Source organism: Elephantulus edwardii, unplaced genomic scaffold (assembly GCF_000299155.1).
Source record: "Elephantulus edwardii isolate Elephantulus edwardi_28Jun2011 unplaced genomic scaffold, EleEdw1.0 scaffold00008, whole genome shotgun sequence".
Lineage (NCBI taxonomy): Eukaryota > Metazoa > Chordata > Mammalia > Macroscelidea > Macroscelididae > Elephantulus > Elephantulus edwardii.
The window spans coordinates 8,920,612-8,948,078 of NW_006399758.1; the positions used below are offsets into that span (position 1 = coordinate 8,920,612).

General features: G+C 39.4%; 1 protein-coding gene across 1 annotated transcript in view; it reads right to left on the minus strand.

Moving 5' to 3' along the window:
- PPP1R42 (protein phosphatase 1, regulatory subunit 42) overlaps positions 1-14,055 on the minus strand; it is a 35,336-nt gene extending 21,281 nt beyond the window's left edge. Inside the window, exons 1-4 of the mRNA XM_006880531.1 lie at positions 13,927-14,055; positions 12,990-13,156; positions 9,842-9,980; positions 5,380-5,496 (exon numbers count right to left, since the gene is read on the minus strand). Coding sequence (XP_006880593.1) covers positions 5,380-5,496; positions 9,842-9,980; positions 12,990-13,156; positions 13,927-14,055 — 552 coding nt within the window. The remainder of the gene's footprint in view (positions 1-5,379; positions 5,497-9,841; positions 9,981-12,989; positions 13,157-13,926) is intronic.
- Positions 14,056-27,467: the final 13,412 nt, after the last annotated feature.

The following is a 27,467-nucleotide window of genomic DNA, read 5'->3' on the forward strand; positions in this document are numbered from 1 at the left end:
TGGGGATAGCTGTGTTGGAGACAGTGAGATTGGCACAGGATAGAGCCGTGTTTAGGGTTGTTGAATATAGGGTCACTATGAGTTGCAGATGACTCGATGACATATAACAGCAATAACATTATAAAGATTGCTGTTGTTGGTAGGAAATGATGAGTCCATTTTGATCTACAGTGACTCCATGTGACAGAGCAGAACCAATTACTTAAATAGTATTCACAGCTAATCCAGATAGTGTAGCCATTATTTCTTATTGAAACAACAACTAAACATAATTTGATTATTATTGCTTGGTTTTCTATATACTTACTTGATAGTAATGAACAATAATATCACCAAGTTAGCATCCTATAATCTGGACAGATTGTAGAGTTTGTCCTAAAATCTCCCTTCATATTCATTCTGGGAATTACCTTTGCCTTTTCTCACTTCCTAGATCCCTTGTCTTCCCTTTACTCTCCTGTTTGGATGGAGTTTATTTGCCAAAAGCTTCCTGAGACAGGACATGGATGATGTAAAATTTTTTTAGAACTAGCATATTTTAAAAGGCTCATAATTGAAAAATTGATCAAAATCACAATGAGATATCATCTTAGCCCAGTAGAGCAGTGGCAAAGTTTAACAGGGCAGCAAGTAATAAATGTTGGAGAGGATGTGGTGAGATGAGAACTCATATATATTGTTGGTGAGATTGGAAAATGGTACAACCACTCTGGAAGGCAGTTTGATGTTTCCTCAAAGAGCTGAACACAGAAATTCCATATGACCCAGCTATTCCAGTACTTGGAATATACCAAGAAAATGAGAACTGAGGCACAAATGGAGGCTTGTACACCAATGTTCATAGCAGCGTTATTCACCATCGCAAGAACATAGAAACAGCTCAAATGTCTAATCACAATGGAATGGATTGAGAAATTATGGTACGTTCACACAATGGAATACTATGCAGCATACAGAATCAATGATTTTGTAAATTATTACCTAACTTGAGAGAGACTGGAGAGCATTATATTACATGAACTAATTCAGTCCCATAAGGACTAATACTGTATAAGACCATTATTGTAGAACATATGTGAGGATCCAAGGTAGGGAGGGGAGCAGAGGGGTGAGGATGGGTGGGGAGGAGAGTGCGTAATCATAGGGTTACACAATTTGATGGGTGGAGCTAGGGGTGGGTAAAGGAAAGGGGAAATATCTGGTGTGTAAAACAATGTATATAAACTTCTTAAGTAAACTGTTGTTGTTATGTGCCCTGGAGTCCCTTGCGACTCATAATGACCCTTTGTACAACAGCCCTAAACTCTGCTCTATCCTGTGCCAATCGCACTGTCTCCCATACACCCATCCCAATTACCCCAGTCACTGAATCAATCCACCTCATAGAGGGCCTTCCTCTCCTGCGCTGTCCCTCCACCCTCCCAAGCATGATGTCCCTCTCCAAGCACCAGTCCCTCCTTACAACATGTCTAAAGTATGTCAGACAAAGCCTCAGAATCATTGCCTCCAAAGAGCAGCCTGGTCTAACCCTCTCCAGGATGAATCTGTTTGTTTTATTAGCAGTCCATGGTACCCTCAATACTCTTCTTCAGCACCAGAGCCCAAAGCCATCAATTCCTCTTCTATCTTCCCTAGTCATTGTCTAACTCTCTGATGCATAACAAGTGATTTCAAAGACCATGGCCTGTCTCAGATGCACCTTAGTCTCCAGAGAGACACCATTGCTCTTCAGAACTTTGAAAAGGTCTCTAACAGCAGACTTTCCTATCACAATATGTCTTTTAATTTCCTCGCTGCTGGTGCCAAGAGTGTTGACTGTGGAGCCAAGCAAACTAAAGCTGTGAAAAATCTCAATCTCTTTACCATCCATCCTAATGCTGCCAATTCGTCCAGTGGTGAGAATCTTTGTCTTCTTGACATTGAGGCTCAATCCATATTGAAGGCTGCAGTCCTTGACCCTCTGCAGCAAGCGCTTCAGGTCCTCCTCAGTTTCAGCAAGTTTCAGCATAATGCAGATTGTTGCTATATCTTCCACCAATCCTGATACCACATTTCTCCTCATAGAGCCCAGCCTCCTGGATAATCTGTTCTGCATATAGATTGAAAAGGTATGGAGATAGGATGCATCTCTGGCGTATGCCCTTTCCAATTTTTAACCATGCAGTGTTTCCTTGCTCTGTTCTGATGACTGCCTTTTGGTCCAAGTATAGGTTTCTCATTAGCACAATCAAGTGTTTTGGGATTCCCATTCTTCTCAGGGTCAGCCACAATTTGTTATGATCCACACAATCAAATGCCTTTGCATAGTCCATGAAACACAGATAGACATTCCTCTGGTCCTCCCTGCTTTCAGCTAAGATCCATCTAACATTAGCTACAATATCCCTAGTACCACGACCCCTTTTAAACCTAGCCTGGACTTCTGGCAGTTCTCTGCTGTTATGCCAATCCAGTCGTTTTTGGATAATCTTCAGTAGAATCTTGCTTGCGTGTGAAATCAATGATAGTGTTCTATAGTTTCCGCTAGTATAAAATAAAATTTTTTTTTAAAATTGATCCCATAATTCTAGATTGAAAATTATTTTCCCATAAAATTTTAGATGCATTATTTTATTATATTATAGATAGAAGGATCTGATAAACTCTGGTTACGTCTTGACTTGTGCCTGATTCTTTGTCTTTTCAGTTGCCTAGTGGTTAGGGAGCTCTGGTTGCCTAATGGGTAAGGAATTGTTCTGTCAGCCCAAAACCTGGTGGTTCAAATACACAAGCTGTTCTGAGAGAGAAAAATGAGCAATCTTCTCCAGTGTGATTTATAGCCTCTAAAAAACTACTGGAGGTTCAGCTGTGAGTTGGTCCTGACTTGATGTTATATAACAACAATGGTTATTGAGTTGTATTACCAACCCAAAGACAAGCTGTTTGAATTCACCAGCTGCTGTGAGGAAGAAGGATAAGCAGTCTTTTGTGTGATTTACAGCCTCTGAAAACTCACTTGAGGGCCAGTTATGATCTGTTCTGACTCAATGGCAGTAAATTTGTTTTGTCTGTAAGAGTCCTTCGTGTATTCTTTTTATATGTAATGTTCTAAAATTTTTAAGGATGGACTTTGGTGGTCATCATTTTTCAACTACTGTCCTGGGCAACTGGGAGCCCATTTCAATCTGGAAAACTATCCTTCAATTTTGAAACATCCATCAGAAGAGAGCAAGGAGACACTGCATGGTTCAAAATTGGGAAGGGTGTATGCCAAGGATGTATCCTATCTCCAAACCTTTTCAATCTATATACAAGAACAGATCATCCAGGATGCTGGGCTGTATGAGGAGGAATGGGGCATCAGGATTGGAGGAAGACTCATTAACAACCTGCATCATGCAGATGACACAACCTTGCTTGCTGAAACTGAGGAGGACCTGAAGCGCTTGATGCAGAAGGTCAAGGACTATAGCCTTAAATATGGATTGAAGCTCAACATCAAGAAAACAAAGATTCTCACCACTGGTGCAATTGGGAGCATTATGATAGATGATGAAGAGGTTGAGATTGTTAATAGCTTTTGTTTGCTTGGCTCAACCATCACCACTCTTGGTACAAGCAGCCAGGAAATCAAGAGACAAATTGCATTGGGAAAGTCACCTGTCAGGGACCTCTCCAGAGTACTGAATAGCAACAACACCAGTCTGGAGACACGTGCACCTCATCCAGGCCATAGTCTTCGCAATTGCTTGCAATGCATCAGAGAACTGGACAATGACTAGGGATAATAGAGAATTGATGCCTTTGAGCTGTGGTGCTGGAGAAGAGTGTTGAATATACCATGGAGTGCTGTTCTGGAGAGGGTGAAGCCAGGCTGCTCCTTGGAGGCAAGGCTTCTGAGACTTATTCTGACATACTTTGAGCATGTTGTAAGGGGAGACAAACCTTGGAGAGGGACATCGTGCTTGGAAGTGTGTAGGGACAGAGAAAGTGAGGAAGATCCTCGATGAGATGGATTGATTCAGTAACTGGGGTAATAAGGGTGTGTGGGAGATAGTAAAGTTGGCACAGGATGGAGCAGGTTTCAGAGCTCTTGTACATAGAGGGTCACTATGAGTCGCAAGCAACTCAATGACAGGTAACAAGAAGAACAACAATGGTATTACATTTTGGTTTCAAATTTCATTTACATGATGACTAGTAGATATTCTGAGGAATTCATTTTTACTAGAATATATTCATATTTGTATTATTAAATTCAGTTCAATATTTTATTCACGTATTGCTTATAGCAATTATAAGATAAACTACACATTAGGCCTGGCTTTTGATTGAAGATGAAGGGTAACATTTTTTCAAGATGTATAGAAAGTTGTCTGAAAATAGTTTTGCAGATAAGAGCTTTGCTCCATTAGTGAAAGGAGCCCATTCTTTATCCTCTGCTCCTCACTGAAGAAATTGTTCCACAATCTACCCTATTGTTAAACCAGAAACTGCAAGTTCATGGCCACTGCTATGGTTCAGCTCACAGGTAACTGTGTCCAGGAAGCCCTCCTTACCCCAGCCGAGTTACAGCTACCACCACACTTAGGAAAACAGAAGCACATTGCTAGTCTCAGTTCTTGAGGAGTGCAGCAGGTTCTTGAAGGAGGCCTGGTGGTTTAGTAGGTCAAATGCATGCTGGTCTGCTGATTGAAAGGTTTGAGGTTTGAACCCTTCAGCCACAACTTGGCTGAAAGATGAGACTGTTTTCCTCCTGTTAATATTTACAGCCTGGGAAACCTGATGGAGAGTTACCTTCAGTGGGAAATGACTCAGTGGCAAAATGGGTTTGGTGAGTTCCTTGAGGCCCACGACTTTCCCTCCTGTTCTACCCTACATAGTAGTAGCCTGGCAGATATGTAGACAGACAATTCATATTTCAATGCATAAATAATTGAATGATTATGACATTATATGAGATAACATGAGAATAATAGGTAGTGCAAATTAGGGTAAGTTTGAGATCCAGGGTATTACCTAAAATAGTAGCAGCCAGAAGAAAGTTAACTCAGTGCTGGTTACAGTTATTAGAAACTCAGTCACTGGGAGTTCTGAGTTAAGGGGCAAGAAATCTAGTCTTGAGATAAAATGTCTGATGAAAAAATAATAAGGGGAGGGAGAATGCATGTATTTCCTTTCAGAAGAACTTTTCTAAAATTGAGGAGTGATTGAGGCATTGAGGGATAGAAGAGAAAGCCAGATAAGAAGGCAGAAATGATGCAAGTAAACATATTAAGAAGTATAGTGTCATACTAGCCATGGAACAAAACCAGAATTGTTTTGAAGGTAATTCCAAACATATGTCCATTAAAATTTTATGTAAATACTTTAAAATTAACCTTTCTTTACATGCAGTACCTTCACCTGCTGAAGTTGATTGTCAACTGCTATGAGATGATGAAGATTCTCCAGTATTTCTAAGTCTTTTATGTAATCAATATTATTATTGCTGATATTCAGCACACAGAGGGATTTCTGTAGGGGAAAAAAACAAATTACCATATAACAAAAATTAAAACCCTTTCCAGTCAAGTTGATTTATACTCTGGCAGCATCATATGTAGGAACCAGACATTTATGATGCTTTCTTTTCTTTTCTTTTTTTTAACTTATTTTCTTAATTTCTGTTCATTCATTGTTGCACTCTTCTCCCTGCCCAACCTCCCCCTCCCCAGTTCGCTCTTCTCTTTGAAAAGTAAAAGAAAAATTCTTTCATTATTATACAATCCCTCCCTCCAAGTCCACTACGCAGCCTTCGTTCTGGACTCCTGTCATGACAATAATACCTAATCTTGTATCCCTTTTAAAAAGTTCTCTCCCTCATATGTTTCAATGCAGTATTCTTTCTTGACAAGTTAAAGATTAATCAACTTTTTGGCTGTTTTCTCCCCTCTTTATAGAGAGAAATGAAAAGCCATGGAAATTTTGTTTCTATATCATATTGTTTTTTCAGGCAGAACTTCTAGAAACACAGAAACAGAAGTATTGAAATATTATTTACTATATTTGCCTGTAGTTTCTCTATAAATTCTACTTTATTATCGTAAAATATGAGAAATTTTAAAAAAGCTAAAAGCAAGAAACAAAAACTGGGAAAAGATGCTCCAATAAAGTAAACAAAAGATAATATATTTTTAAAATGCTTATTTCAGTTTAGGCAAATGACCATTTTGTGCAAATTAAGATTTGTACTTACATGGGGAAAAACAGGTTTTGTCTTTGGTGTTCTAAATAGGAGCTATGACCAAGAATTAAAGACTCTCTATAACCAGTAGAGGATAAAATAGATGAATGGGACCTTCTAAGAATCAAATCTCTATGCACATTCAAAAACTTCTCCAACAGGATACAAAGGGAGGCCACAGATTGGGGGAAAAATATTTGGTAATGACATGTCAGACAAGGGACTTATATCTAGAATTTATAAAATACTTCAGCACCACCACAAGATAAAGGTAAATAACCCAATTTAAAAATGGGCACAGGGTATGAACAGACACTTCACTAAAGAAGGCATTCAGATGGCAAACAAACACATGAAGAAATGTTCAAAATCCCAAGCTCTAAGAGAGATGCAAATCAAAACAACTATGAGATATCATCTCACCCCAGTCAGAATACCGAAATTTAACAGAACAGCAAACAACACATGCTGGCGAGGTTGTGGAGTAACCAGAACCCTTATTCACTGTTGGTTGGAGTGTAAAATGGTGCAACCACTATGGAAGGCTGTACGGCGCTTTCTCAAAAAGTTGCAAATAGAGATACCATTTGACCCAGCAATTCCACTACTGGGAATTTACCCTAAAAAAACCCATACTGCCACCCAAGCAGATACCTGCACACACATGTTTATTGCTGCTTTGTTTGCAATAGCAAAGAGCTGGAAACACCTCAAGTGCCCATCAACAAACGAATGGCTAGAGAAGCTCTGGGGGTATATTCACACAGTGGAATACTGCACTGCATTGAAAAACAATGAACTCATGCAGTATTATCCAAAATGGGTGACCCTGGAGGACATTATGCTGAGGGAAATATCTCAGTCACAAAAGGACAGATATTGCATAGGACCACTGTTGTAAAACAGGACTGACATCAGGGTTGAGGGAAGACAGAAAAGGAGGGGAGGAATGATGTATATTGCATTAAAACAGATGAGGGAGAGAATTGTTTAAAAAGGATACATGAATGGGTATTCTTGTCATTACAGAAGTGCAGGGTGAAGGATACATAGTGGAGTGGACTTGGTGGGGAGGGACTGTATAAAAATGAAAGAGTTTTTCTTTCTTTTTAAGGAGAAGAGTGAAGTGCGGGGAGGTGTGGGTAGGGAGAAAAGTGCAACAATGAATGACTGGAAACCCTAAGTCTTTGTAAACTTTCATTAAAATTAGTTTTAAAAATTTAAAGGAAAAGAATTAAAGACTAGTCATGTTTTTTTTATTCATCTCTACTTCTAAATATAATTTTCTCTTTATTTTATATATATAAGATATAAATATATATATATTCATATTCATAAGCCACGTAAAATAATGCACTAGTCAGCAAGTAGAATTTTGATGTTAGGTGTTAATGAGAACATAGTGTAAATACAGTGACCATAATAAAATCTGGGCCTTGGAGCTTCTACAAAAGAGTTTCTGCCCACAGCCAATCTTTAGAGAAGATGCTTCCCAATACATGTTAAAATTTGAAACACAACTGAAAGAAATTATGCCTTATACTAAGGATTTGATATTCTGGTGAATATATGCAAAAACAAGGCCAGCAAAATGGTGTTCAGTGGTATTTTATAATAAAACTAGCCATCTTCACTCACAGTTGGGTCATTCTAATTGGATCCATTGAGGATGTGCTGAAATCGGTGATAGTTGATTTTATGGAAAGGACAGAGAGGAAAGAATGGAAACTAGTTTTTTTCTTTCCTGATTGAAAAGACAACACCTCCGTTTTTATAGCTCAGTTTAAAAATCTTTCACTTTCCTTTATTTCTATTCCTTCTAAAATAACACTAATGAAGTCTGTGAAAATAATTACCCTGTCACATTTATATCTTAAAAACAAAAATCTTTTGGTAAGTTCTGACTTAATGACCCCATGCGTGTCAGAGTAGAGTTTTATGACAGTGGTTATGACACTATGAGGTTTTCAAAGCCCAGGGTTTTGGAAATAGATCACCAGGACTTCATTCCACAGTGCATCTGGCGAAAGTTTAACCTCCAATATTTTGGTTAGCATCTGAGCCCTTTAACTCCTTGTAACTACTGAGAACATTTATGTCTACTGTCCAAAATTGGAGCCAGCCTTTCTTTAAGCCTTGGTTTTTAACTTGGACAGAATTATTGGGTGGGGTTATGCAAATAATGTGCTTGTTGTTCACCAAGGAGATTATCATTCTGATTATCATTACTCATAATACAACTGAATGGCATAGAAGCCCTGTGATGGTTAGAGCATGCAAATAAGCATATGGAACCCTAACAAAAATTCTCACCACTGGACCAATGTTGTTGATGATTACCGACGATTTAAACACAATTTAAAGACTTGAAGCCTTTCTATAACTATCATCATTTCTCCAAGTTCATAGAGTTTACAGAGGCATGTTGTTTAGAAAGTGGATGCCACTCCTGCTTCTAAACTTTTCTTAAACTGGGAGATCCATCAATCACTGTCCACCATGGGTAACCTTTATAGCATTTGACACCCTAATGGCACAAGGTACAAGCATCTCAGCAACCCCCAATTACCTCAGTAAATTGACAAAAGAGTGCTGTACCGCTTAGAAGAATGTTCCTCCAAAATATAGTAACAACCAACTTTTAAATACAAAGTCCCTCCATGAGTTCTTGTTGACTCTAAACAAGAGGCTTAAATAAAAAACAACCAATATGTTGTTCATTGTTGTTACATGCCATCAAGTCACCTGTGACCCTATGTAGAGCAGCTCTGAACCCTTTCTTGTCCTGAGCCAGTCTCCCTAATTCCGACACACCAACCCCCATTGCCCTAGTCACTGTATCAATCCATTTTATCTGGGGTCTTCCTCTCCTGCGCTGTCCCTTCACCCTTCTGAGCATGATGTACTTCTCCATGGATTGGTCTCTCCTGGCCATGTGCCCAAAGTATGGAGCAACAAGAATGGGCACAATGATTTTAACAGTGGGCTCAAACATGTCAGAAATGGTTGAGGGTGGCACAGTATAGGTAGGGCAAGATTCAGATCTGTCGTTTATAGAGTTGCTATGGGTCATAGTCAACAGCACCTAGCAACAACAAGGGGATTGGTCATTTTCACCATCCTCCTAGGCTTATAGGAAAAACCAATCCCACAACAAGGAGGGGACGTCACTATTACCAAAGAAGAAGAGCTAGGAGCGGAATGTTTCCTTTGCATCTGGGGTCCCTTCACTGAGACACATAAAGCCATACATCAGAGATGGTGCAATATGCCTCAAAGCAGCAGCTGAGAGCAGCAACAGGACCAAAAGACTCACATGTGACCACATGACGGGCTTCCAGACCCATGAAGCAAAGCAGCATATTAACCATGATCTCAAATATCTCATTGCCAAAGAAAGGACACAACTAAAAAAAAAATTTCATTGCCACAAGGTCAGTACTGACTCATAGCTGACACTCTAGTGGGTTTTGTGCAACTGTGAACCACATGGGAGGAGACTGTCCACATTTCTGTCATGGAGCCACTGGTGAATTAAAACTGCCAGACACATGCCTCATTTCGGTTAGTAGTACACCTCCTTACTGACGTGGTTAATCACTACATCCCTTGTCAAAATATGTAAATGGTCCTTACTCTCAGAGAATGAAGAGTTCGTGGATCAAATAGAAGTTTTTCTCCTAGGGGGAGCCTCTGACTTTCAACGTGAAGCTCTCTCAGTTCTTCTAATCCATCTAAACCTTCCACGACGGCAATGTAGTTGCCACCCAGATATCTGGGGGGGGAGGGGAGGAAGGGAAAAAACCCATAAAAAAACCACAACCTATAAACATGATGATAAACACATAGTAATTAAAGTGTTCCCTAAAATGACACATGCAGAATATTCTGTTTATATTTAATCCACGAAAGATTTCTCTAAATGGCAATACATTTATTCATATACTTCATGTAGTCTAAGAAATAAATTTTTAACTTTTTTTTCAAAAAGGTTAGAGCATTAAAGTGGTCTTTATTAAACTCTGCATCAGTGATTCTCAAATGTTAAGATACCGAAGAGTCACCTGGATTGGAGGTAAAGGTTGAAATACAGTAATTCAAATTTCTCATTAGCTTTACCCACCTCACTCTCACTCTCATCTCCACTTCCCAAGGCCTTTGACCTACTTATTAAGAAGCACTGATAATTCTTCCATTATAAGAGAAATTGGATCCATCCTTTTTTACTGACCAGAGCTCCCTGATACATGTAGACCTATCCTTTTGAGACTTGATCTTCTGACAGACTCATCAAGGTTCCATGGGACTTTTTAACCAGATAAGCCTATATGATGATATTGTTGTTGTTGTTAGGGGTCAAGTAATCAACTGCAACTCTTAAAAACTCTATGAACAGCAGATCTGAATTTTTCCCTTACCTATGCCATCCTCCTGGTCTAGGTATAGGGTTTCCATGAGCACCATCAGTGCTCTGGGATTCCCATTCTTCTCAGTGTTAGCCATAACTTGTTAAGATCAACACAGTCAAATTCCTTTTCATAGTCAATTAAGCAAAAAAACACATTCTTCTGGTAGTCTTTACTTTCAGCCAGGATACATCTCATATCAGCAATGATATCCTTGGTGACACAGCCTCATCTAAATCCTGCTTGAACTTCTGGATGTTTCCTATCTATGTACTGTTCTAGCTGTTTTTTGAATGATCTTCAGCAATATTTTGCTTGCTGAACATCCCATGGACTTCCAAAAGAATACACAAGTATGTCTTGGAAAGGATGCAGCCAGAGTGCTCTTTGAAGTCAAGGATGAGGCTTCGCCTGACATACTTTGGGCATGTTGCTAGGAGAAGCTATTCCTTCCAAAGAGATATGAGGGTCAGAAAGGTGGCAGATAGGCAAAGGAAAAGAAGATCCTTGACCAGGTGGATTGACATGATGACTGCTTCATTAGGCTCTAATGTGTTAGGAAGTGTGAGGGTAGAACAGAGTTCAGATCTGTTGTTAATTGGGTGGCTATTAGCCATATTTGACTCACTAGCATCTAACGACAATGCCAACCTCACCATCTCTGACATATTCGAGCTCCCTATGACAGTTACCATGCCAATCCATCTTTTTGAGAGTCTTGATTCCTCTCTATGGACCTCCACCTTTCCCAGCATCATGTCTTTTTCCAAAGAGTGGTCTTCCTGAAAATATGCACAAAGTATATTAGACGAGGTTCCATCTCATCATCCTTACCTCAAAGGAGTACCCTGGCTGCAACTCTCCAAGATAGACTTGTTCTTTTGGCAATGGGTGGGATATTCAATACTCTTCTCCAACACTACAATTCAAAAGCATCTATTCTTCCTCTGCCATTCTTATTCATTGTGTAACTTGCAGATTCATAGGAAGTAACCGAAAAGCTTGGATAAGACACACTTTAGTCTTTAAACTAACATCCTTGTTGTTTAGCATTTTGGAAAGGTCCTTGACAGATTTTATCAATGCAACTTGTCCTTGGATTTCTTGACTGCTGTTTCCATTGGCATTAATTGTGGACACAGCAAGATGAAATCGTTGACAACTTCAGTCTTTTCTCTATCTTTGACAGTGTTGCCTATTGGTCAAGTGGTGAGGATTTTTGTTTTACTGATGTTGAAATACAGTCCATATTGAAAGCTGTAGTCTTTGATCTCCAGCAAGTGTTTCAAGTCCTCTTCACTCTGAATAAGCAAATTATGTGATCTGCTTAAGGCAAGTTGTTGATGAGTCTTTCTCCAACCCTGATTGCCATATTCTTCTTCGCATAGTCCAGGCCTTTGAATGATTCACTCACCATTCAGACTGAAGAGATATGGTGAAAGAATATAACACAAGTGCGCACTCTTTCTGATTTTAAACCATGCAGTGTTCCTTTGCTCTGTTTGGACAGCAGTTTCTCAAAGTGTAGGTTTCACATGAACACCATTAAGTATTCTGGGATTTCTGATCTTCTTAATGTTACCCATAAAGAGCCCTGGTCAACAATAGTGGTTCTGAGGAAAAGGAACTGTGGTGGCATTGTACTAGTGCTTATTACATGTTGGACTTCTAGCCTCAAGTTCAGGGCTTTAAATGAACTGACTGCTCTGTGTGGGAAAGATGAGGCAGTCCCCTTCTTTAAAGATCTTCATCTTTGGAAAGCCAATTGAGGGCCACCGTGAAACTGAATCTAATTGAAGATGGTGGTTTTCGTTCTGTGAGTAGGAGTAGACAAAGCTCAGGTATTGCGGTAGTTAAGGCAATCAATTGTTAAGCAAAAGGTGAGTGGCTTGGATCCACCTGCAGCTTGGTAGGAGAATAATATGGCAGTCTACTTCTGTAAAGTTTTACTGCCTCAGAAACCCTATAGGGAAGTTTTACTCTGTCATACAGGTTTGGACTAACCCAATGGCAGTTGATGGTTTTAGTAGGAATTAACTCAGTGAGACATGACAATAGCAACAAGTCTTCCAGATAACTCAGCTCCCCTCATTAAAACTATCAGGCATAATAAAACATATTGCTGAGTATTAAGTGTGAAAGAATTTCTTTTGTATTGGTATCAATAGTATAAAACACACACACACACACACACACACACACACAAATACTCAAAAGGTCTTGAGGACCATTTTTTTAAATTCATATGAGAATTAAGACTTTATATTTCATACTTATTTTACATTTTGCATTTAATGAACATAATGGAAATATCTGTGTGTATAAAATATAAGTACTGTAATGATGACATTTACATTACTTAAAAGAAAAGCACTTACAATTTTTCCAGTTTCTTTAATGAACTGAGGTTCTCTATACATGAAATACAATTGTTTTGTAGGTACAAATGAGTCAAATTTGTGGCAAAATTCAAGTTAGCAATTTGACTAATATGGTTATCATATAAATATAAAACACTAAGATTTTTGCAAAGAGAGAGGTCTTCCTAAAAGGAAAACAAAAACAAGTAATATTTAATTTTTCCTGAAAATCAAAGTTCCTATTTAAGAAAGTTTTCACTTGATCATTCAAAAAAAATTCAGCAAAGAACAGCATTTCTTTGTCATTAGCACAGTCAATACAAAACTATACAATGATTAGAAAAGTAGCTCTGGGCTTTAGTGTTCTAATATGATGTTTTTAAAAATGTATTTATTAAAAGCTGTTCTCAAAAAAAATAAAAAAGCTGTTCTCCCAATCAAACTATTCTCCTTGGAAGAAGCTAATTTTTCTGGAAGTTACAGCATTTAAGACATTACTACTCGCCCATTACAAATCAAGGCTTAAGTATTTCTGTAGAATTGGAAATAAATTGTCTTGGTTTATAATACTGAAAACTGGAATTTATCTAAATAACCAAGAATAATGTATTAACAAATTATTACACTACTATAAAAGAGAACATCATAAAACCATTAAATATTTCATTTCTTTAGTAATATTTTATTGATTCCATAATAAAGTAAAAACATACTGTGAAAAAACCATACTGTGATGCACTGTTGTAAAATGTATGCATATATGCCTAGGAAAATGACTGGAAGGACATCACTTTTATCACAAATAGGAAATTAAAATGAAAATAAAATGCAAAATATACCAGTTGAAGACTAGTTACAAGTATAATTAAAAAAATTAGTAGGGTGCCTTACCACCAATTTCTAAAGTTTACATTGTTAGTAATACAAAAGTAGGAGATGAATTTAGAGTTCTTACAATTGCATCTATATTTTTATCTGAAAAATTTATATGAGTTATTTTCTTCAGACGCTGTAAAGTTGTTTCTTCTTTCCTGAGCTTAAAATTGCTGTTTTTAGCAATTAGATCCAAAGTCAGTCGAACCATGATTTTCCTATGAACCAAACCCACAGCAGTGGGCCTGTTGTGATACCATCTCAAGAGGCAGAGTTAGTTTATGGCTTATCTCCAACTTTCTAAAAATTAAAGGAAAAAGAGTTACAATATCACACATCAATTTAGGAAAGAATATTCTGACCTTTAAATTTCTTAAATGAAACTATTGTGTAAGCTAATGTATAGATGCTTAAGGGACATTTAGATAATTCTAAGTTTATAGACTGAATGTTCTTTGTAAGAAATTTTTGAAACATGAAAATTATTTAATCTGTAAAATGTATCCAATTTTTAAATGGTGGTGAAAAAAATCATTCACTTTTAAATGTTTTCTTCTCTCTGAGTAATACTGAACTATCATTGTAGGACATTCTTTAAAATACTCTTCTCTCTATAAAGTCTAACAATTCATCAAGGAATACTGTCCACTATTTTTATTGAGGGGAACTCTGGTGGTCTAGTGGTAAGAAGCTGAACTAGAATTCTGAAGGCATGATTAGTCTCCTCCTACCTGATTACCTGCATCTGAAAACCCACCAGAAGGGTTGGATTTGGTTCCAGCTCAACAATACTCAACAGCAATTCTTATTGATCAAGTGAAGAAATGAAGATCCAGATCTGTCCCAAAACATTCAAGCTAGTACGAAAACGCTATGAGCTTCCTGGCTCCTCTTTTCCATAAATTTAAGGTAACCATATTTCCTAAACTCAAGAGTCAGTCTGTGTCTATGGTGTGTGTGTGTGTGTGTGTGTGTGTGTGTGTGTGTGTGTGTGTGTGTGTCAGTAGTACAAATTTTTTTAAATTGCTTTTGTTGTTAGGTGCAGTTGAGTCAAGTATGGCTCATAGGAATCCTAGATCTGAACCCTGTCTTATCCTGTGCCAACCTCACAATCTCTGATACACTCAAGCCCAATGCTGCAGTCACTCTGTCAATCCACCTGGCTGAAGGTCTTCCTCTCCTTTGCTGTTGTGCCAGGTTTCCAAGCATGATGTTCCTCTACAAGGAACAACATTTCTTAGAAACATGCCCAAGACATGTGAGATGAAGTTTTGTCATCTTTGCCTCCAAGGAGCATTTTGGCTGCATGTTTGTTCTTTTGGAAGTCCATGGAATATTCAATACTCTTTTCTAACACCACAATTCAAATGCATGAATTCTTCTTTTGTCATCCTTATTCATTTTCCAGCTCTCAGATGCACAGCAAGTGATTAAAAAAAAACCCATGACCTTAATCAAGGTGCACCTTAGTCCTCAAACTGACATCATTAATCTTCAGTAATTTGGAGTGGTCCCTGACTACTGGTTTTCCCAGTGCACTATAGTTACCATAATTATTAACACATAAACAATCAACATATATAGTCATTTCAAACCATGGAATTTGTCTTTCAGTATAGCTTTTCTAGGATTATTTGAATATTGATGACTGGCCATGTGAGTGGGCAGGACTATGCAAATAGAACATGTTGGCTTAATCACAAAGGGATTTTGCTATCTACCATTCCATGAGAGGATTGGCCAGTCTCAGCAGTCTACAAGAGGATTGATTAGTCTTGCCAATAAATTAAACAGCTCTAGCTGCAGAGATGGAGTCCTCCCCAGCCAGAGAAGAGAAAAGAGACCTTCCCACCCTGGTAAAGAAGAGGCAGAAAATGTAGGACATGTTTCAGGACAGCAGCAGCTGCCATGGCTGAACAGGAGAAGTGACATGAGATGGGACTCTGGGGAGGGAAGTCAATACTGGCAGGACTGAAAACTTGAGAACGAGGGCCTGGAGCCACAAGGCTTAAGGCTGAACTGTCTTGACTTTCTTCTATAATTAATCTGGATTATAATCTTTTGACTTCTGTAATATGGTCTGTGTGGTCTGTGAGCTATCACATAAGATTTTTAACCCAACAAATCAGTCAGATTGATGTTGAGCTGAGTAGAAAGAGGTGTGAGAGCATGGGGGACATGTTTGACCCCATTGGAATTTACTTTGTTTACTGTACTGATGCTGTGGATGGTGACAATTACCCCTATAAAGCTGATAAAGGTCAGATATGGTTGTCCTCACATGCCCTTCACTCTTTTTAAGTTAAAAAAAGAACCAAACCAAACAAAAAGAGAACATGTTCAGTATTTGTCAAGCTGAAAGAACAAATAGGAGGGGCAAACAGTGCAAGCCTTGAGTTGCAATAAGGAAAGATTCTATGGATCAAATAAGGAGATGGTCTAGTGGTAAGGTGGTAGCCTAGTAGTAAGGAGTTGTTTTGCCAACCAAAAGGCAAGCAGTTCAAATCCACCAGTTGCTGCTCAGGAAAAGATAGGCAGTCTCCCTCTGTGTGATTTGTAGCCTCTGAAAACCCACTGAAGAGTCAGCCATGAGTTGGTTCTGACTCTTGACATACAACAATAATACTATCACCAAAAGGCTATGTGTCTCCTGAGATTTGACTGCCTCACTGGCTCTGAGGGAGAAGGATGGGTAGCTTTCTCCAGTTAAGATTTTTCCCCAGAAACTTTACATAGTCTTTTCCAGTTAAGAATATAGCCTCAGAAACCACTATGACTCAGAAATGACATCTTTTGTAGTGACTCGTGGGCTAAATCATGAACATGCAAGAAGTATCAAAAGATAATGGAAGGAATACATTTATACTACAAAGAACTGGCCATTGTTTAATCACTTCAGAAGGTAACATATGGTTAAAAACCAGTTAAAAGGAAAGAAATAGTACTAAAAGGTACTGAAGACATTGGTGAAAAACAAGGCTACAGAAATTGATGGTTTCCATTGAGACATTTCAACAAACAGATGCAAAACTGGAGGTAAAAACTGATCTCTGACAATAAATTTGGAAGGCAACTAGCTAACTACCTGGCCAACTAACTACGAGATGTCCATATTTGTGCCCATTACAAAGAAAGATTATCCAAGAGAATGTAGAAATTGATGAGCCATATTGTTCATTTCACATATAATATTTTGCTGAAGGGAATTTAAAAACAGTTGTGGCAATATAGCAACAAGGTACTGTCATTGTTATATTGCTGATGTTAAAGGAAATGTGTATAACATTTAACTACTAGGTCGCTGATCGAAGTGAGTTTGTATGTATGTATGCATGCATGTGTATATGTATATGTATAAGTGTTCTTTAATGAAGTGTCTTTTGTCCATTAGATCATATAGCAGAATACATTAATACATTTTCTGATACTAAAATATATTCCAGGGATAAACCAAGCATAGTAGGGATCTGGTTGCTGTCAAGTTCATTCAGACTCACGGCACCCCTCTTGGGAGCAGACTGACCACTGATTTTCTTACACCATCTAGGCTTGGTTTTAATATCAAAGTTATTAATCTCATAATATCAGCAAGGAATACTCTGCTTTTTCTTCCTTAGATATGTGGTTACACTCTCCAGGAGAACTCTGTGAGCCTGATAAGCTCTTTTTTCAGAAAGTAATTTGGAGAAGGATGAGATGCATTGACGCAATTACTGGGATAATGAGGGTAGGTGTCCCAAGGACGGTGAGATTGACTCAGGATAGAGCAGGGTTCAGAGCTATTCTGCATAGGGTCGCTATGAGTTGCAAGCATCTCGACAGCACAAAACAACAAACTTTACACTTAGATTTCTTGTTAATATTTTCTCGTTATTCTAGAATCAGAAAAAAATTGTTTGGGGTAAGTTATTCTTTTTTATTAAAGAATATTAATCTTTTGTCATCATAATAATGTGAAAATTGGACAATGGATTAAGTATATGTATGTCAACATTTGCAAGGGGAGATCCTTCATTTTCTTTGTGAAGAATGTTGATCATTTTCTAAAGTTAAAGAAACTGCTTTGACATCATTCTTGCCCTGAGACATATTATTGCTGGCCTCTGACTGCCCTAATGTCACCATCTCCACACATCTGCCAGCAGTTTAAAGAGCTCATTTACACGTAGTAGGAGATCTGGCAGCATAGTCCACAGGGAGCTGCGCTGCTAACCCAAAAACTGCGCTTCTCTGGAGGTTCAAATCCACCAGCGGGTCTGTGGGGAAAAGATGGGCAGCTTCCTTTGTGCCATACACAGCCTTGAAAAACTTGCCAACTCGATGGCAATGAGTTTGAGTTTTTCGCATGTGATGGTGTGGAGTACTGTCTAGCGGATCCACTTCATAGCTGACCCTTCAGTTTTCAGAAGCAGTCAATCACAAAGACTGCCAAGCTTTCTCCCTTAAAGGGGCTCGTGGATTTGAACCATGCACCTTCGGGCTGGCAGCGCACCCTAGTCACTAGAGTTCCTTTCAGCTGAGGTGTTAGATTCCTAGATTTCAGTTTCCATTTCTATTCTCCCTTGGAGTGACTCCCCAGGTGCTCTAACGTGTCTTCCTTCATTCAGTTTCTGCCCTCAGCCTTTCCTCCTTTCACGTCTAGACCCCATTCCAGTTCCCTCAGTGGGGAGTTCTCCCCTCCACCCGAGCCTCCCTCCTCTAGAGCTGTTTCCCAGTCTTGCCTGAATTTAGCATCTGTCGAAAAATTAACCCTTCCAGGCTGTCCTCTTGGAAATCCTAGCTTTAAAGGAGCTCTGGTGGTTTGGTGGTAAGGAATTGTACTGCCAATGCAAAGGTATGTTGTTCTAATCCACCAGTTGCTACGTGGGAGAAAGATGAGCAGTCTCCTTCTCTGCTATTTACTGTCTTTGAAAACCCGCTGGAGGAGTCTTCTGACTTGATGACACACCACAACGTGTCTGCTAGGGAGGTCCAGGGTCTTGCATTTTAACATGTGCCTCGGGAAAGTATTATTACCAGGCAAGTTTAAAGAACAGCCCTAGAGTTTCCCTGGTATTTTCGCTTCTCCCAAAGGGCACCTTACCACTCACAGTTGCCCACAGTAGGTGCAGAAGCCCGGTTTCGAGAAGTCTGTCTCCCTGGCGCCTTCTCGCTCTGTGGTGCAGGTTCGGTTGCTAGGCGACCAGACGCTCCCGTCCAGGGGCGAGGCTCGCGAGACTTCCTGCAAAGTCTGGGTGGCGCTGATCCCGGTTCGTTGGCCGCCTGGTTCTTTGTGTTGTGGCGACCCAGGGGTTTGAGATGTACACCCGCGGGCATCCGAGTGGAGCCAGTCCACTCCAAGACACCCTAGGGCAACAGTCGTTCTATCGTTTTAAGGGATCAGACTGTTGCTAGAAAAAATTTTTAGCATGCCACTCTATCTCCTTCTAAATTGCCCTGCCACAGATTTATCTCCTCAATGCTCAACTTTTACAAATTAATAATCAAGAAAGGAATTGTCTGAATCAACATACATTCTATACTTCGAAATTTCCTCAGCTAAAATCCAAATTCCTTTGGGTGATGACTACTTACCCGTTTGCCATTGTGCTCTAGACTCCAATATTTCAATCTCTTGGTACTTTGATAAATATGTGTGGGTTTGTTGTTGGTTTTTTATTCTTAAAAGCAAAAGACTTTGACTGTGTGGATCACAACAAGCTATGGCTGACTCTGAGAAGAATGGGAATCCCAGAACATTTGATCGTGCTAATGCGAAACCTATACTTGGACGAAGAGGCAGTCGTCATAACAGAGCAAGGAGACGTTGTTGTTGTTGTTGTTGTTGTTGTTGTTGTTGTTGTTGTTGTTAAGTGCCGTTGAGTCGCAGGCGACTCATAGCGACACTATGAAGGAGAATCCTCGACACTTGGGTACCTTTCATCTTCTCTCCAGGTTCATAGGGTGGTTTCCGGAGGCAAGCTATTATGGATGTGGATGCCACTCCTCCTTCCAAGCTTGGTTTAATCAGGGGGCTCCACCCCACTCTCTGTCTGCATTGGGTAGCCAACCAAAGGAGACACTACATGGTTCAAAATCGAGAAGGGGGTCCGTCAGGGATGTATTTTGTCTCCATACCTTTTAAAGCTGTATGCAGAAAAGATCATCCCAGGTGCTGAGCTGTACGAGGAACGTGGCATCAGGATTGGTGGAAGAATCATCAACATGCAGATGACACAACCCTGCTTGCTGAAACTAAGGAGGACCTGAAGCGCTTGCTACAGAAGCACAAGGACTGCAGCCTCCTACATGGATTGAAGCTCAACATCAAGAAAACAAAGATTCTCACCACTGGGCCAATTGGCAGCATCAATATGGATGGTGAATAGATTGAGATAGTTAACAGTTTTAGTTTACTTGGTTCCACAGTCAACACTCTTGGTAACAGCAATACGGAAATCAGGAGACGAATTGCATTGGGAAAGTCGACTGCGAGGGACATCCCAAGAGTACTGAAGAGCAACGACGTCAGGCTGGAGACTAAGGTGCACCTGATCCAGGCTATAGTCTTTGCAATTACGTGCTATGCATCGGTGAGTTGGACAGTGAACAGGGATGATAGAAAGAGAATGAATGCCTTTGAGCTGTGTTGCTGAAGAACAGTGTTGACTATACCATGGACTGCTAGGAGAACAGGTTTGTCCTGGAGAGGGTGAAGCCGGAATGCTCCTTAGATTCAAGGATTCTGAAGCTTCGTCTGACATACTTTGAGCATGTTGCAAGGAGGGAGTAGTCCTTGGAGAGGGACGGTGCAGGAGAGGAAGACCCTCGATGAGATGGATCGATTCTGTGAGTGGAGTGGTGGGAATGAGTGTGTTTGAGACGGCGAGGTTGGCACAGGATAGAACGGTGTTTAGGCTCTTGTATATAGGGTCGCTTTGAGTCGCAAGCAACTCAATGGCACATAACAACAACCTCAAAGATAACACAGCACAGTTTTTTCCATCTTATATTATTTTTTTTTAATTTTTAAAAATTTTATTTTTTTTGTGTGAGTGTACCGTCAAATCAGATCTGACTGGTACAGGTGGAGATTGTCCCTCGTTCCCCAGCAGAGCATCTGGTGGATTCGAACCGTGCGCCTCTGGGATTGTAGTTGCAGCTCCTTACCACTAGGCCACCAGAGCGCCCCCATCTTATATTCTTATTTTCAATTTTACAATTCATGTTCCAATTCAACATACTGTTGAAGTCTTCTACAATTCCCTTGTCTTTCTCTAGAGTTTTCCCTTCTTGTCACCCCAAACTCTCTTTAGCAGGTAACAGACTGCCACACACTTGTCACCTACATCTCCCATCACTCACTCACTCATTGCTATCGAGTCAGAACCAACTCACAGCTGAGGAGATTGCCCATCTTCCTCCCTCGAAGCAGGGGTGACTTCAAACCACGTTTTTGGGTTGGTAGCACAACTCCACACTCCCAGGCCACCGGCATTGCCATAGTCTTTTATGTATTATTTTTGTTTTGGTTTTTCTCTTCCATTATCCTATTACTTATAAAATAGAAGATGTAAATAGGGTAGTGTAATTCCCTTCCTATGTATGTTAGCTACAAGGGTGACTTTATAATTGTTTTTATTATACATGCTTTAAGGAGATACATATGTAGGAGTTAATTTGACAGAACCATTTATTTCTTTGGTTAGTGGCATGTATCAAATTGGTGAGGCTAACTAGAATATAGAATATATAAATTTAAGCTGCACTGAAGATGGTGGAGAAAAAAAAAAATAAGGCCCAAGGAATTGATGGGATACCAACTGAGGTGTCTGAACAAACACATGCAGCCCTGGACATGCTCACCAGCCTTGGAAGGCAAGTGACCATCTACCTGGAAAAGATCCATATTTGTTCCCTTCCCAAAGAAAAGTGATAACAACAGAGTTAGAAACTATTGAACAGTATCATTACTGTAACAAACAAGTAAAGTTTAACTGAAGATTATTGTAAAATGCTTGGAATAGTACATCAACTGGGAACTTCCAGAAATTCAAGCTGAATTCAGAAGAGGACATGGTATAAGGGATATCATTACTGATGTCAGAGGGATCTTGACTGAAAGCAGAGATTACTGGAAAGATGTTTTATTGACTGTGAAAAGGCATTAACTGTGTGGATCATAGCAAATTATAGGTAACGTTGAAAAGAATGAGAATCTCAGGACATCAAATTGTGTTCATGTGAAATTTATAGATAGACCAAGAAGCTGATGTCTGAACAGAACAAGGGAACACTGCATGGTCTAAAATCAGGAAAAGGTACGCATCAGGGTTGTAGCATTTCACCTTACTTGCTTACTTTTGCTGAGCAAATTATTCGAGAAACTGGACTACATGAAGGATGTGGTATCAGGATTGGAGGAAGACTTATCAACAATATGTGTTATGCAAATGACACAATCTTGCTTACAGAAAGTGAAGATGTGAAACATTATTGCAAAAGATCAAACACTACTGTCTTCAATATGAATTGAAGAAAATGTAAATCCTCAGCATTGAACCAATAGACAGTATTGTGAGAATAGGAGAAAGTTTGAAGTTGTCAATTATTTCCTTGTACTTGAATCCACAGTCAACACTCAGGGTAGCAACAGTCAAGAAGTAAAAAGACAAGTTGTTTTAGGAAAACCTACAGCCAAGGACCTCTCCAGAGTGCTAACGGATAAGGATATAAATTTACATGGTATTTTCAGTTGTGTAGTATGCACCTCTGAAAGTTGGACACTGTATAAGGATGACAGAAGATGTGATGCCTTTGAGTTGTGCTGGAGAGAGTATTGAATATATTATGAACTTCCAGGAGAACAAACTTATTTGTCTTGGAAGAAGTGTAATCAGGGTGTTTTTCTAGAGGCAAGGATGGTGATACATTGTCTCCCATCTCCCATACTTTGGATATATTATCAGGAGAAGCTAGTTCGTGGAAGAGACATCATTCTGGGAAAGAGAGAGGAAGACCCTCAATGAGATGGATTGACTCAGTGATTACCACAATGGGCATAAGCATGACAGCGATCATGAGGATGGTACAGGACAGGGCAAGGTTCAGATCTGCTGTTAGAAGTTATCACTATGAATTTTCATCCGCATCATAACATAACAAATAACATGATCATTCTCCCTTTTGTGATCTGATGAAAAAGGCAATTAGATGAAAGTCAGAAAGACTCCTTAAAAGTGTGGGTAAACCAGGTATTTGGATGTTCTGGAAAAGCTCTCTTTGTCCTGCATCCAACTCACTATCCTATGACATCTGATTGTTTCTTAACATCTCTGTGCTTTTTTCAGCAATGCTCTAGTGAAAATGAGCTGCTGTAGAAAACTTTCTTTTCCAACAATTCTGTATTCTTAGACAAAGAAGTATGATCAGTCTAATTTGTGATAAAATTATTTACACATGTAAAGTATGAAAACATAGATATGTCTAAAGTATTGAATAGTAATTATTTTGGGGGTGGTAGGATTATTACTGATTTATCTCTTTCTTTAGTAACCAAATTTTTAAAATTTTATGAGCTCGTATTCTAAAAGTCCATTTTGGATCTTGCTTTTTTGTGAAAGTGTAAATCTCTCTAGCTGCTTCTATTCAAAAGGGTTTCAATTACTAATTTGGTTTTTTTATACAACAAGAAGGATTTAAGAGAAAGTATTTTCTCATTAAAATAAAAAATTTAATTCCTGCCTAGTGGCACACATAGTGTTAAAAAGTCATCTGTGTATTTTCCAGTGTGACAGAAATTTGGCAACACACAAGCAATACTTGTCTATACCATATTTTAAATTCTGCATAAAATGCTCTAGATTTACATTTTGACAGATGTTGGGACATTTGTATTTCTTTAAAAAAAGTGTCTGAAAATAGTATTTAAAGAAACTCTGGGAAAATTGACACTAACAAGCACATTTTTTGGAAGTCTTACCTAAAATTTCCTACATACCTTATGGTACTTACGTTATTATCTTATGTTATTTTATGTTTCTTTGTCTATCAGGATTTCCTGACCTGTAGTACATTCTACATGGCTCTCTGTGGAACCTTTCATTAAGAGCCAAGTAAATTAAAAGAGCCATGTATCATCACATAATTCCATATAGAAAAATAAGTATTTATTAGAGTCAATACCAATTTTTGTTTTTCTATTTTATCATTATCATGTTATTGGTAAATATTAGGATATTTATGGTAGCTAGACTCTAAGGGGCTTCAATGATCTTACCTAGGTGAATTCATGTCCTGTATAATCCCTAACCCTGGCATATAGATTGTTGTTGTTATGTGCCATCAGGTCACTTGCGACTCATAGTGACCCTATGTACAGTAGCCCTATATGCTGCTCTATACTGTGCCAATCTTACTGTCTTTGAAACACCTATCCCCATTACCCCAGTCACTGAATCAATCCATCTCATCGAGGGTCTTCCTCTCTTGCACTGTCCCTCAACCCTCCCAAGCATGACGTCCCTCTCCAAGGACTGATCCCTCCTTACAACATGTCCAAAGTATGTTATATAAAGTTCCAAAATCCTTGCCTCCAAGGAGCAGCCTGGTTTCACCCTCTCCAGGCTGAACCTGTTTGTTCTCCTAGCAGTCCATGGTATATTTAATACTCTTTTCCAGAACCAAAGCTCAAAGGCATCAATTCTCCTTCTGTCATCCCTAATCATTGTCCAGCTTTCTGATGCATAGCAAGTAATTGCAAAGACCACGGCCTGAATCAACCACACCTTAGTCTCCAGACTGACATCATTGTTCTTCAGTACTTTGGAGAGGTCTTTCTGAAAACAGACTTTCCCAACGCAATTCAGCTTTTAATTTCCTGGCTGTTGGTACCAAGACTGTTGATTTTGGAGCCAAGAAAATGGAAGCTGTTTACCATCTCAATTGCTTCATCACCTACAATGATGCTTACAGTTGGCCCAGTGGAGAGAATCTTTGCTTTCTTGGTGTTGAGCTTCAATATGGATTAGACTTTGTGATTTTTTTTTCTAACCAGTATCTTTCATTATCATTGAGTAAGAAACTGCTCATAGCTGACCCTTCAGCAGGTGTTTGGAAGCTGTCAGTTGCATGAGAGGAGACTGACCATCTTTTTCCCTAGGTGGATTTTAACCACCAGAGTGGCTGCCTTTGGGATTAGCAATCAAACTCTCAATGGACTATGCCACCAGGGCTCCAGCAGAATCAGACAATACTGATCAGATGGCATATCATAAACAGATCATTAATGCAAGGAGTGACAGAAAATTATCCTGAGGAAAAAAGTTTATTTAGAAATTTGAGATATGATTTCCTTTTTCATAGGACATTCTAAATGAAAACTCAGAGGAAAGGTAAAAATGACCACAGGAGGTAGCAATTTAGCTGGAGCAAAAGTTGCTTAATCAGCCATACCTATTATAGAATTTGAGACTGATGGCCTAGTGGCAAGAAGCTGCGCTGCAATCTTGAATCCACCAGATGCCCCATGGGAGGATGGGCAGTCTTCTGCTGTGTGATTAACTGACTCTGAAAATCCTCTGGAGGGTCAGCTATGGGTTGGTTCCAACTCAACATTATACAACAACAGACTCAGTAAAAAGAAAGTCCTTTCTGTTATAACCATTGTAGTTCCCATCAAGGTGGTGGTTGTTAGATGCTGTCACATTAACTACAGCTCATAGTGACCCATGAACAGCAAATCTGAGCCTGGCCTTATCCTGTGCCTCCCCACAATCTCTAATAGCTTTGAGCCCATTGTTACAGTCACTGTGTCAGTCAATCCACTTGTTGGGTGGAGGGTGGTACTTTCTTCCTCTTATTGTTGTTGTTACGTGGAGGTGAGTTGGAACCCAGTCATACCTGACCCTTCAGTGAGCTTTCGGAGGCTCTAAATCACATAGGAGGAAAGTACCCATTTTTCTCACATAGAATAGCGGTAGACCTTGAACTTTGTACCTTTGGATTGGCAGGTAATTCCTTATACTCAGCCACCAGAGCTTCCTCTCAGTATAATGCCATGATCCTGATTTCTGTAATCTGTAAGCTGATCATTAAACTAAGAGCTTCTGTACAGGACATGGGAAGATTTCTAATACCATAAATGGATGCCAATGATAAGTGATGTTTTAAAATGTAATGTAACTTTTATATGTCATTTATTATATTAATTAATATGATTTAATATAAATTGCATATGAAACAATCCCAAGGATTTACTCTACTGAGTTACAAACTTTAGCATACTTGGTAGACTATCTGGTTATGAGTGTCCTCAAGATACAGTAAGCTCAGCTTATCCAAAACTGAACTCATTTCTCTACAGCACAAGCCTAAATCTGCTTCCTCTAGTTCCTATCTTGCCCACAGTGTACTTAGAAGCCACGATCAGTACTGTCTCATATCCTGGTACCCACACCCCACCCCGTCCCCCACACATACTCAGTGATCATTGAGTGACCAAGTGAAATCCACCTGACTTTAGAAATGACTTTCAAACTCATTTGTTTCTCTCCATTACATCCATCACTGCCTAAGAATGATGTCAAAGGATTTTGTCAAGTTCTCTTTTATTTGATATGCTAAGACATTTTTCTGGAATGGTTCACTTCCACCTTCCACTGGAGGATCAAATTGCAATAAATATAGCATATATGAGACAAGGCTGTGAATTAAAAAGTCTTTGCTGAAAATCTAGCAACTGAAAATCCTAGGGAATTCTTGTGGCCTAGTGTATTTCTATGGTTTTTCACATGGCTTTTAAAGGCCTGTTGTTTCAGAGATGGATGGTCAATCCTTCTTCCTAGTCTGTCTTGATTTGAAAGCTCGGCTTTAATATAGCATCAGACAAGCGCTGTACCCAAAAGAACAGATAATGGGCAAGCAAACGTATGTGTATCTAAGCTAAGAAGAGCAGCAACAAGGAAATCCACTTTCCCAGTATAAAAACTGACAGAAAAATTCAACATTGGTCTTCTTCCCCTGCCCCAGGGGCCCCACGGTGAGGTCTCTAACCCATAACGTGATGGCTCAGGCTTCTGTCACTCCTGTGCATTATCTGTGTGTTCACCAAAAGATAGTGTTTTGTCTGGTGGCTTCTTGTTGTGTTTGGGGCTGTCAAGTCAAGTATGATTCATAATGACCCAATGAACAGCAAAACTGAACACTGTTCTATCCTGTGCCATCCTCACAATTTCTGACACACTAAAGCTCATTGCTCTCATCCACCATGTCAGTCTACCTGGTTGATGGTCGTCTTCTCCTTGGTAGTCCCTCCATCTTTCCAAGCATGATGTACCTCTCCAAGGAAGAGTGCCCAAAGTATGTGAGACAAAGGTTTATCATCTTTGGTTCTAACGAGCACTCTGGCTGCATCTTCTCCAAGACATATCTGTTTGTTCTTTTGACAGTTGATGGATGTTCAGTACAGTTCTCCAACACCATAGTTCAAAGGCATCAAATATTTACTTTATTTTTTTATGTACCGTACCGTCAAATGGGATCTGACTGGTACAAGAGGAGCTTGCCCCTCCTTCTGCAGCAGAGCATCTGGTGGATTTGAACCATGAGCCTCTAGGATTGCAGTGCAGCTTCTTGCCATTAGGC